Source organism: Mirounga leonina, unplaced genomic scaffold (assembly GCF_011800145.1).
Source record: "Mirounga leonina isolate KUSES-001 unplaced genomic scaffold, KU_Mleo_1.0 Mir_126, whole genome shotgun sequence".
In the NCBI taxonomy this organism is placed as follows: Eukaryota; Metazoa; Chordata; class Mammalia; order Carnivora; family Phocidae; genus Mirounga; species Mirounga leonina.
In genome coordinates this window covers 34,055,667-34,068,461 of record NW_023270314.1, presented here as the reverse complement: position 1 = coordinate 34,068,461, position 12,795 = coordinate 34,055,667, and the positions used below count along the sequence as shown (strand labels likewise).

Here is a 12,795-nt window from a genome sequence, read left to right as displayed (position 1 = left end):
GAGAGTGTGGAGGAAAGGGAACCCTTGTGCACTGTTGGTAGGAATGTAAATGTAGTGCAGTCACTATGGAAAACAGTGTGGGGGTTCCTCAACAAAATAAAAATAGGACTGTCATGTGATCCAGAAATCCCACATCTGGATATATATCCAAAGGTAAAGAAAAGAGGATCTCCGATGCTGTTCATCACATCATTATTCACAGTAACCAAGACCTGAAAACAACTTAAGTGTCCTTCAACAGATAAATGAATAAAGAAGATATGGTATATATACACGGAATATTTAACTATGAGAAAGGACATCCTAGCATTTGTGACAAAATGGATGGACCTCGAGGGCATTATGCTAATAAGCCAGAGAAAGACTAAGTACTCTATGATTTCACTTACATGTGGAATCTAAAGGGGTACCTGGGTGGCTCAGTCTGTTAAGCATCTGCCTTCAACTCAGGTCATGATCTTGGAGTCCCAGGATCAAGCCCCGTGTCTGGCTCCTTGCTCAGAGGGGAGCCTGCTTCCCCCTCTCTTTCTCCCCCTGCTCTTGCTCTCTCTCGTTCTCAAATAAATAAAATCTTAAATTAAAAAGCTGAATTCACAGAAACAGATTAGTGGTCAGTAAGGGCTAGTGGTTGAGGGAAAAGGGAAGATGTTGGTCAGAGAGTATAAACTTCCATCTATATGATGATAAGTTCTGGGGATCTAATGTACAGCATAGTGATTATAGCTAATAATACTGTGTACTTGGGGCGCCTGGGTGGCTCAGTCGTTAAGCGTCTGCCTTCGGCTCAGGTCATGATCTCAGGGTCCTGGGATCAAGCCCCGCATCGGGCTCCCTGCTCAGCGGGGAGCCTGCTTCTCCCTCTCCCACTCCCCCTGCTTGTGTTCCCTCTCTTGCTGTCTCTCTGTCAAATAAATAAAATCTTTAAAAAAAAAGATACTGTATACTTAAAATTTGCTAAGAGATCTTAAATGTTCTTACCACAAAAAAGAAATGGTAATTATGTGTGATACAGGTGTTAGCTAATGCTATGGTTCTAATTTGTAATTTTAAAAAGTAGATATATATCTCCATTTTATAGAAAAGTCTCAGAAGTTAAATAATTTTCTGAAGAACATAGCTACTCCTCACTATATCATTCTTATTCCTACCTTCCAGCACCCCAAAACATGTTGAACAGATGATCCATGATTCTAATCCTCAATTTGCTGTTTCCATCTACTCTCAGCAGTTAGAGGTTCTCTTCCCCAACCTTACGCTGTCTTTCCATAACTGTTGTTATTGTATTCTCTTCCTTTTTCTGTTTTTCTGTCTTTGGTATACTTGGCTTTTCAGCAAGAGTAGATGTCCCCTGGCTGTCTGTGCTGGTATTCAGGGAGCAGATACTTGACTGCCTCAAAGGGAAAAAAAAGAGAAAGATGTCTTTGTGACAACTTGTGTTCTTAGAGCTTTCACAGAAGACTGAGGGTTCTAGAATGCTGGTTTTGAATAGGAAAGCTTGATTAGAACTTTGGTTCTGCCTTACATGTCAAGGGTGCTTTATCCACCTGAAAGACTGGCTTGTTTTTATTGTCAGGTAGAAATGAAAGAAAAGAAATAGTAGTTGCCCATCCAACTCACTATGAATGTTTAAATTAGGATATATGAAATACTCATCTCTTCTGAACTGTAATGTAAATGTAGGTTACAACGTAGGACTTTGTGGTACATGTTAAAATGTATTTAGTGAGAAGCAACCATAGTGGACTTTAACTATTTTTGACAGTTAAAGTAGATATTGGTATTTTTGTCTTAAAATGGAATCAGACTTTCAGAGTTTTAGATCTATGATCATTTTAAATATTGGGAAAGTACAGCCTCTGTTCCTTGCCCAGGGTTACATGGTAGCTGTGGGACACTTTTATCTAGATTTCCTGATTTGGTGGAGGGCTTTTTCTTTTAAGACATTCTGGCTGCCCTCATGTAGGAATCATTTTTCAGATTTTTTTCTTACTGTTAGAAGTTAATTTCAAATGAGAGTTTTTCAGGTGTATAGATTTAATGAAAGATGGTTGGAAGGATTCAGCTGTAGAAGATTTTGCTTCCATCTTTACTGGAGAGAACTTAAGAATGTTTGTTTTATTTTTACTCTATAATTTTCTCTTCAAAACAGATACCAAAAAATGGGCATAAATTTTTTTCTTTGAGGTATTCATATGTATATGATTGTTTATTCTAACTTAGTTTGTCTTTTTTAACTTTTTTTTCCCCGAAGATTTTATTTGAGAGAGAGAGAGAGCACGCACGAGCAGGGTGGAGGGGCAGAGGGAGAGGGAGAGAAGTAGGCTCCCAGCTGAGGAGGGAGCCCAATGTGAGGCTTGATCCCAAGACCCAGTGATCATGACTTGAGCCGAAGGCAAATGCTTTGTAGACTGAGCCATCTAGGCATCCCTGGGTTTTTTTGTTTGTTTTTTTAACTTTTTAATCTTACTGCTAAGTAATAATAGAGGTATTACTTCTACCTTTTTAACATTACGTGTGGCTAGGGCTTTGGAGTGACACATTTAGGCTTCAGTGGCTGTGGAAACACTCTATATACATACACTGTTACTATCTTTCAGTAACTATGATGGATGTCCAGCCAGTAGTTTGGTGAATTGACTAAGCTGTGAGAGGAGGTCAGGGGCCTTTGTCATAAGTTCCAGCTTACATTTACTAGTGACTGGGCAAATCACTAGCTTTCGGCCATTCAGTTTTTTGGTTTATAAGTTGGGGTAATAAAGTCTGCTCTAACCACCTTCATGGAATTTCATTTAATTAAAATACTTTTTTAGGTGTGCATATAGAAGCACTTTATAAATGGTAGTATACTCTAATGTGGAGACTTTTAAAGATTTATTTATTTTTGAGAAAGAGAGAGAATAAGCCAGAGGGGCAGAGGAAGAGGAAGAGAGAATCTCAGACAGACTCTGTGCTGAGCATGGAGCCTGACAGGGGGCTTGATCTCACAACCCTGAGATCACGACCCCAGCTGAAACCAAGAGTCAGATGCTCAACCGACTGTGCCACCCAAGTGCCCCTAATGTGGAGATTTTTAATGCCACTGTCATCCAGAGGAAGTATGTTTGGATTTAATGATGTGACTTTAGAGAAGATGTGGAGACAAAATTAGAGGTGAAAGACCTAGTTGATGAAAATGTATGCTAATAAAATAGAATGGAATCAGAGCTACTATAAGGGCCCAAGGAACCAAGTTTTCTAATTTTTGGCTTAGTTTTGTTTTTTGTTTTTTGTTTTAAGAGAGGGGAAGGGGGAGAGAGTCTTAAGCAGGCTCCATGCCCATGCTCTGTGGGGATGCCATCTCCCAACCCTGAGATCATGACCTTAACTGAAATTAAGAGTCAGATGCTTAACTGACTGAGTCACCCAGGTGCCCCTTGGCTTAGAACTTTTATACCTTATTCTGTAACGTAGGTCTGTAAACAGTATTGTGGGAATCATGTGATCCAGAAAAAAATTTTATTTTCTTCATTTTTATATTGACCTCATGAACTGATTGATCTTCTTCAAATATTTTACTATAACTGATTTATATCAGTGAATATGGAAAAGAAAGAAAAACTGAAGTATCAAGCACTGTGCTACTTTCAGGTCTATTACTTCTCTTGATTCTCAAAACTACTTTATAAAACAATATTATTAACACCTGTTTTGTAAATGAGGCAACCAAGGCTTTACAGTGTCATTAATTATACATATAAAATCATCTATCTACCAAGTGATGAACCTGGCATTCAAGCCCAGGTCTGTCTGTAACTTGAAATTCCATACATTGTTTTGTATTGGATATGGTTGAAGAAGGGAAGCAGTAGAAGTATCAAAATGAAATTTAAGTGTATAAAATATTGTGTAAAGAGTAGGATTTATATAAATTATTACAAGTTATGAAAATAGCATATGACTTTTCTATTGTATTAGTTAGAAATTTACCTTGATGATATTTTGGCGTTACTTATTTCATTGAATATAATTCAAGATACAACATTGAAATCAGTATGATGTCCTGTTTATTTTAAATACTGTTAGTGTATTAGTTAATTGTCAGTGTCTTTTGTTCCTTAAGATGAATTTTTGAAGTTTTATATAAATAAAATTAGGAGTCAGATCTAATCTGTATGGCCAAAAGGAATTGCTACTTAAATTCTGTGTTGAATATTTTTGAAAAAGTAAATAAAGAATGTACATGTTATCTATATACAATTGGAGGCTTACATGATTTTAATGTAAGTGGGATGTATTTTTTTTTATTATTAAAGATTTTATTTATTTATTTGATAGAGTGCACAAGCAGGGGGAGTGGCAAGCAGAGGGAGAGGGAGAAGCAGGCTCCCTGAGGATCAGGAAGCCCTATGTGGGGCTCCACCCCAGGACCTTGGGATAATGACCTGAGCCAAAGGCAGACGCTTAACCAGCTGAGCCACCCAAGCACCCCTGGGATATACTTCTTCATTTATTGGAAGTTTAAATGCTTTTGAGAATTGTAATAGAACTGTTCTTTTGTTTTTGTTAGGTGTTAGACAAACCCAGTAGGCTAACTGAAAAGGAACTTGCTGAGGCTGCAAGCAAGTGGGCTGCTGAGAAGCTAGAGAAGGCAGATGAGAGTAACTTACCTGAAATTGAGTATGAGGTAAGGCATAGTTTCCCCTTGATGTTTCACATGAAGAGTTTTGTCTGGATCTTAAATTATGGGTGGGAAGTGTTTGATTTGTTCTAGTACTTTAAAATATATATGGGGAAAATAGCCTCATGGATTATAAACATTTACCACACAGAGTAATAGTATGAATATGGATGATTCTGAGTTCAATAATTGAACTATACCTGAATTTCTCCAGTAGTATAGAAGTGAGAGAATAAATAGGGAAGATAAGGAAAATGCATTGTTTATCCTTATATGGGCTTTGCTGTTAAAAGTATCTCTAGAAATCATGGTAAGCCACTGGTCATAAACCAATCAATTCAGAATAAGAATCTATTTAGACCTTGGATCTTGGGCTATATTTATATCACATGTTATATTCTATGGAAATTATCTCATAAATATACCAGGAAATGAAATGACACATTGTTTGAGTTACCTGTGATCTTTGATGAGTCTTGAGTACCAAAAGATGAGAGCATTTTTGGGTCCATAAAATACTGTTTATGAATTTTTGCATTAAAACATTTGAAAATGAACTCAAACTTTTCTATATAACCCATAACATCTCTAACAGGGAAATATAGATGTTTCATTGGCAAAATTAAGCTTTAGACTCAGGAATTGGTGCTAAAGGAATTATTTTGGTATGATACGCAGAGAATATAAAAATCTCTGTACCATGAGAGATTATATAGATTTGAAGATTTCTGGCTTTTCAATACATTTTAAGATACTTTTTATAGAAGGCCCTTTGATAAAATGGATCAAGCATTAGAATTTGATCTAAAATGTATATACCTACATAAATCTTTACCTACAAAAATCTTTTCCAAAATAACTAATGTACACTGCTCATAGGGTTTATAGTGGCTTGTACTTTCTATCAGTACGTATACAAATAAAGCCCCTCTTTTTTAAAATGCTTATCTGTCATTTAGATATCAATTCTTAAATAGGTCAAGGTTTCCTTGTTATTGTACCTATAATAGTAGGTATTTATACATATTCTTGAATGAATATATCAACATCATCTAGCTGTCCCTTTTTGGCACCTTTCCATCACTATTTAAAAGCATGAACAATAAAGTAATTTATAGGGCCATTTTGTTTATTTTCTTAATAATTAGCATAGTGGTTTTTATATTAATAATAGGTTTATATACTTCAAAATTGCTATTTTGGAGAACTGATCATTTTTCTCAGAGTACTTAAAAACTTCCAAAAATACCACTTTCTTGTTTGCTTAATACTCTTCAGTTAGCAAGGCTTTATTAAGATATATTCATCTTTCCCCCATCACTTTTTATACCTCTTAATTAAAAAAAAAAAACAGTCCTCACTATCAACCTTCCCCAGATTTTAAATATTTTACTTACTGCTTGAGTGGATCTTGAGTCTTAATAGTCAGTGACATTGGGTCTAAAAAGACTTTCTTTTTAACCTCCTTATTTTTTTCTCTTAAAAATGCATAGGATTTGCTAGATTTTGAATTAATAAATAGCACTAACAACCTGTAAATGGGGTGATAGGTCAGGCACGATCTTTTGTTGAACCAGAGGCAAGATGAGTGAGGGTAGGATTGAGATCTCTTTGATATGTTTGTTACATGGTATACATCATTAATGTTGAGCAACAACATCAATTTCATAGCACTGTCTAAAACGTTTTTCAAGTTAGATTGATACTTTCTTATACTGGAAGTAAAGCATTGGGGAAATTTTTATGACACTCTTGTTCTTTTATTTAAAAACCTAATCCCACCGCAGTTTATTAACATTTTGCTCAGATAGTAATATTTGTTCTCAGGCAATTGTTAAATAGTTACTCATTTTAGTGATCTATGCTTTTTGAGAAATAGAATTTTGACTTTGATTCTGTAAACTCATATCTGATTTAACAGAATAAGCTGGGAGGAGAAAAGGACTTTGATGCTAGGAAAGAGACTGACATAATACTGTGTGTGTGTGTTTAAATGTACTTGTGGCAGTATTTTTATTTTATTTTAGTTTTTTTTTTTTTAAGATTTTTTTAAAGTAATCTCTACACCCAACATGGGGCTCGAATTTAGAAACCCTGAGATAAGAGCTGCATGCTCTACCAACTGAGCCAGCCATGTATGTACCCCTTTATGTTAGTTACTTAAGTAATGGTCCATGTACTTCAGAAACATTGTGTAGATTCATTTTTATGACTAGAGAGAGATTAAATATTTAGTTTTCCTGTTTAACTTCTCTTGCTGCTGTGAATATAATTTTAAGCAATTCAATTGGGAGACCATGTCATTTACAGAAAGTTCGGTGAAATTGAAGATACATTCAGTGACATACTTAAATATCCAGGAATGTTGTAATTCAGTCTACTGTTCAGTTTTATATTTGGGCTCTAATAGAGAATTTCTCAAAGTATTTGATGGAATACTAATTCTAGAGAGTCTTAACAATCTGAGGGGAAAAAAAAATTCTATTAGCCAGTATGTTTGGGAAATGCTAGATTTAAAAGAGGTAGGTTATTTTGATATTGCAGCACTTTTCAGAGATTTTAATATGTTAATATGCTCATCAGTGGTCTCTGAAGGAAGATAAATAATAAAATTTGCATAATTTAGCAGACTTGACTATGAAATTTTTCACAGTGCATATTTTAGGAGTAATATTTTAAGTTACATATTTTCAGAAAACAGTACCATTCTGGCTTTCTCATAATTTATTTAAATTCACTGAATACTCATTCTGCATCTTCTTGTGTCAAATACTGCATTAGAGACACCATCCTAGCTGTCTGGGAGCTTGTAGTCAAATTTTGTAGAGACGTAATTTACCATCCTCAAACAAATGGCCATGTAGCTTTTGGCTATCAGTGAAAAGCAGATTACTTGGAGGCAGTACCTGTCCCAGTAGAACAGCTTGCTTCTTCCTATAGAAGAAAATTTTGACATTTTTCTTAAGTGTGAATGTATGATTTATGTTGTTTCCACATGTGAAGTGTCATTTTCTACTTCAGTATCTCTGCTTACTCTTCTCCAGTGTAGAATACCCATCTTTTGTGGCCTTCTTTCTAATTCATATTCATTCAGTGGAATCTAGTGTTTGAGGTAAAACTCAAGATCTTTCTTGATTCTGCTTTCTTCCCCTTTCTATTTTAAAATTTTATGCTGCTTTGTCACTGATGAACTTATCATTGCCTTTATTAAAATATTGTTTTTACTTGTCTAGTTATATGTACACTGAATGCATCTGAAGCACTTGTCTTGTTTTCCCGCTACAGTACCTTGAATGGTATGTATCTAATTAGCTTAACCTAATTTAATTGTTAATAAGCCCTTTTAGTATCAGCTCAAGTTATTTTTCTCTTCTTGCTATTTGTTTTCCAAAAACGCATTATCTGCTCTGATGTGCTTTCTGTCCTCATCAATTTATGTTTTTGTGTGTCGCCCTGGAATTATGATGAAACCTGATGAAACCTGAAATTCCTATTTTTAACGTGCTTTAAACTTTAACAGTTCTTTCTTTCTTTCTTTTTTTTTTTTTGAATTAACCTAACTCAAATGGAATCTAGTGGCAGATTTTGATCTTGGGATTTAGTCAGAACTGGTAGTATAAGTTATCCAACTTCCTTAACGTCATTCAAAACTAATTGTTGTTTGCCTGGTGTTAGAAACCTGATATTGATACCGGGGTTTCTATCTTAAATATCTTTAACATAAAATTTACCATCTTAACCATTTTTAAGTGTATAGTTCAGTGGTATTAAATACATTAGCATTATTATACAGCCATCCCCCACCATTCATCCTCATAACTCTCTTCACTTTGTAAAACTGAAACTATACCCATTAAATGATAACTCCCCAAAGCAATTTGTCAGTAGATCTTCCCAGCCCCTGGTAACCACCATTATGTTTTCTGTCATTAAGATTTTGACTATTCTAAGTATCTCATGTAAGCGGAATTGTACAGTATTTATCTTTTGTGATTGGCTCCTTCATTTAGTATAATGTCCTCAAGGGTCATCCATGTTGTAGCATATTACAGAATTCCTTCCTTACTAAAGCTGAGTACCACATTTTGCTTATCCATTCATCTGTCAGTAGACCCTTGGATTGCTTCTGCGTTTAGCTATTGTGAATAATGCTGCTATGAACATGGGTATCCAAATATCTTCAAGACCCTGCTTTCGATTCTTTTGAGTATGTATTCAGAAGTGGAATTCCTGGACCATATGGTAATTCTATTTTTAATTTTTTGAGGAACTTCCATACTGTCTTCCACAGTGGCTGTACCATTTTATATTCCCACCAGCAGTGCACAAGAGTTTCAATTTCTCCCACATCCTCACCATCACTTGTCATTTCCTGGGTTTTTGCTAGTAGCCTCCCTAATGGGTATGAGGTGGTATCTCATTGTAATTTTGATTTGCATTTCCCTAATGACTAGCGATGTTGTTTTTTCTTGTGCTTAATGGCCATTCGTATATCTTCTTAGAAGAAATGTTTAAGTCCATTCTTTATTTTTAATTGTTTCCTCGTTGTTGAGTTTTAGAAGTTTTTCTATATATTCTATATATTAACCTCTTATCAGATATGTGATTTGCAGATATTTCTCCCATTTTGTGGGTTACCTTTCTACTCTGTTGATAGTGCTATTTGATAAGCAAAATTTTAAATTTTTCGTTAAGCCCAAATTTTGTTTTTTCTTTTGTTACCTCTGCCTTTGGTGTCATGTAGAAGAAATCATCGGGAAATCTAAAGTCATGAAGCTTTTGTCCTGTGTTTTCTTCTAAGAGTTTTATTATTTTAGGTCCTACATTTAGGTGCTTGATCCCTTGTGAGTTAATATTTATATATGGTGTTAGGTAAGGGTCCAACTTCATTCTTTTGCATGTTGATACCCAATTTTCCAGTATCATCTGTTGAAAAGGCTGTAGTTTTCCCATTGTATGGTCTTGGCATCCTTGTTAAAAGTCATTTAACATATTTGTGAAGACTTATTTCTGGGTGCTCTTTTCTATTCACTGGTTTATGTTTGTCTTTCTGCCAGTATTACACTGATTTGATTAATGCAGCTTGGTAGTAAGTTTTGAAATCGGGAAGTGTGGGTCTTCCACTTTTGCACTTCTTTTTCAAGGGTTATTTTGGATATCCAGGGTCCCTTCAGATTCCTTATGAGTTTTAGTAGAGGTTTTTGTTTTTGTTCTTGTTTTTTAATTTCTGTAAAAAATGACATTGGAATGTTGGTAGGGATTGCCTTGAAAATGTAGATTGCTTTGGGTAGTATTGACATTTTAACAATATTAAGGCTTTCAATGTGTGAACATGGGATGTGTTTCCATTTATGTTTTATTTCAGCAGGGTTTTTGTAGTTTTCATTATATAAATTTTTTATCTCCTTGGTTAATTCCTAAGTTTTATTCTTTTTGATGCTATTGTAAATGGAATTCTTTTGTAATTTCCTTTTTAAATTATTCTCTTCATCTACAGAAATGCAATTAATTTTTGTATGTTGAGTTTGTATCTTGCTACTTTGCTGAACTCATTTATATTGTGTGTGTGTGTGTGTGTAATCTTTAGGGTTTTCTACATATAAGGTCATATCTGCAAAAAGATAATTTTATTCCCTTCCAATTTGTATACCTCCCCTCCCCTTCCCTAATTGCTTTGACTAAAACTCCCAGTACTGTTTTGCATTGAAGTGGTGAAAGCAGGCATTCTTGCCTTGTTCCTGTTCTTAAAGAAAGATCAGTTTTTCAGTATTGAGTGTGATGTTAGCTGTGGGTTTTCCATATATGGCTTTTATTATGTTGAGATAGTTTACTTCTATTCCTAGTTTGTTGAGTTTCATTATGAAAGGGTGTTAAATTTTGTCAAATGCTTTTTCTGTATGAATTCAGATGATCATGTAGATTTTTTCCCCTTCATTCTGTTGATGTTGGAGTATTACATTGATCAGTTTTCCTATGTTGAATTATTCCTTGCATTTCAGGAATAAATCTCACTTGGTCATGATGTATAATCCTTTTAATATGCTGCTGAATTCTTTTTGCTAGTGTTTTGTTGAGATTTTTTGCATCAGTGTTCCTAAGGGATATCAGACTGTGTAGCTTTTGTTGTTGTAGTGTCTTTGTCTGGCTTTGGTTTCAGGGTAATAATGTCCCCATAGAATGAATTAGGAAGTGTTCCTTCCGCTTCAGTTTTTTTGTAAGAATTTTAAAAGGCTTGGTATTAGTTCTTTAAATGTTTAGTAGAGCTTACCAGTGAAACCATCAGGTTCATGGCTTTTCTTTGTTGGGAGATTTTTGATTACTGATTCAATTTCCTTACAAGTTATAAGTCTATTTAGATTTTCTTTTTTTTTTTTTTAAAGATTTTATTTATTTATTTGAGAGAGAGAATGAGAGAGAAAGCATGAGAGGGGGGAGGGTCAGAGAGAGAAGCAGACTCCCTGCTGAGCAGGGAGCCGGATGCGGGACTTGATCCCGGGACTCCAGGATCATGACCTGAGCCAAAGGCAGTTGCTTAACCAACTGAGCCACCCAGGCTTGCAGATTTTCTCTTTCTTCTTGACTTAGTCTTGGTAGGTTTTGTGTTTTTAGGAATTGTCCATTTTATCTAGGTTACCCTGTTTGTCAGCATGCAGTTGTTCATAGTACTCTCTTAATAATCCTTTTTATTTCTATAGAATTGCTAGTAATGTTTCCACTTTCATTTCTGATTTTAGTAGCTTGAGTCTTCTCTTTTTTTCATAGTCCATCTAGCTAAAGGTTTGTCAATCTTATTGATCTTTTTGAAGAACCAACTTTTGATTTCTTTGATTTTTTTTCTTTTTTCTGTTTTTCCATTTATCTCTGTTCTAATCTTTATTTCTTTCCTTCTGCTAGCTTTGGGTTTAGTTCTGATTTTTTTAGTTTCTTAAGTTGTGAAGTTAGGTTATTGATTTGAGTTTGTTCTTGTTTTTTAATGTAAGTGTTTATAGCCATTAATTTCCCTCTTAGCACTGCTTTGCTGCTTCTCTTAAGTTTTTATACATTGTTTTAATTTTCGTCTCTAAGTATTTTACACTTTCCATGTGATTTCTTCTTTCGCCCATTGCTAGTTTAAAAGTGTGTTGTTTAATTTCCACAGTTTTATGAATTTTCCAGTTTTACTTTTTAAATTTATTGACAATGTATGACCTAACATTTAATCTATTGGAAAACTGTCTCATGCACTTGAGAATGTATTCTGTTGTTGTTGGGTAGAGTGATCTTTGTATGTCTGTTAGATCTACTTTGTGGATTGTCTTGTTTACACAAGTCCTCTGTTTCCTTAACTTTTATCTGATTTTTCTATCCATCATTGTGACAAGGGTATTGAAGTCTCCAACTATTACTGTATAATTATTATTTCTCCCTTCAGTTCTGGCAGTTTTTACTTCATATATTTTGATGCTGTGTCATTAGGTCGATAGATATTTATAATTATTATATCTTCTTGCCGTATTGAACCTTTTATTAATATATAATACCTTATCTATTGTAACCTTTTTTGATTTAAAGCCTGTTTTGTCTGATATTAGTGTAGTCACACCTACTCTTTTTTAGTTACTATTTGCATGGAATATCTTTTTCCATCCTTTTACTTTCAACATGTTTGTGTCCTTGAGTCTGAAGTAAGTCTCTTGTAGACAGTATATTGTTGGATCATGTGTTTTTATCTGTTCTGCCAATATCATCCTTTGATTGGAGGGTTTAACCCATTACATTTAAGTAATTACTGAGAGAAGGGACTTCTGTCATTGGGCTATTTGTTTTTTATATTCCCTATATCATTTTTGTCCCTCATTTCCTGCATTCTTGTTTTCTTTGGTTTAATTGATTTATTTTTGGTAGTAAAATGTTTAAATTCCTTCTTAATGTCCTTTTGTACATATTTTATACCTATTATCTTTGTGGTTACCATGAGGATTACATTTATATCCTAAGGTTATAACACTAATTTGTATTTATATCAGTTTAAGTTCAATAACATACAAAAACTCTGCTCCTCTACAGCTCCATCTCCACCCCTTTTAGTTTTTGATGTCACAGAATTACATCTTTATACATTATGTGCCCCAAAATATAAACTAATAATTCTTTTTTTT

General features: G+C 34.4%; 1 protein-coding gene across 12 annotated transcripts in view; it reads left to right on the top strand.

Annotated features, from left to right (window-relative positions):
• Window positions 1-12,795, top strand: part of PPHLN1 (periphilin 1) — a 157,187-nt gene that overhangs the window by 75,026 nt on the left and 69,366 nt on the right. For 11 of the 12 annotated variants that reach the window (XR_004678780.1, XR_004678779.1, XM_035002855.1 and 8 more), the window contains one exon: window positions 4,547-4,663. The exons of the other annotated variant lie outside the window; for it this stretch is intronic. Coding sequence is in view for 9 of the 11 variants with exons in the window: in XM_035002855.1 (XP_034858746.1) it covers window positions 4,547-4,663 (117 nt within the window). In the remaining 2 variants the exon portion in view is untranslated. The remainder of the gene's footprint in view (window positions 1-4,546; window positions 4,664-12,795) is intronic. 12 annotated transcript variants of the gene reach the window in all.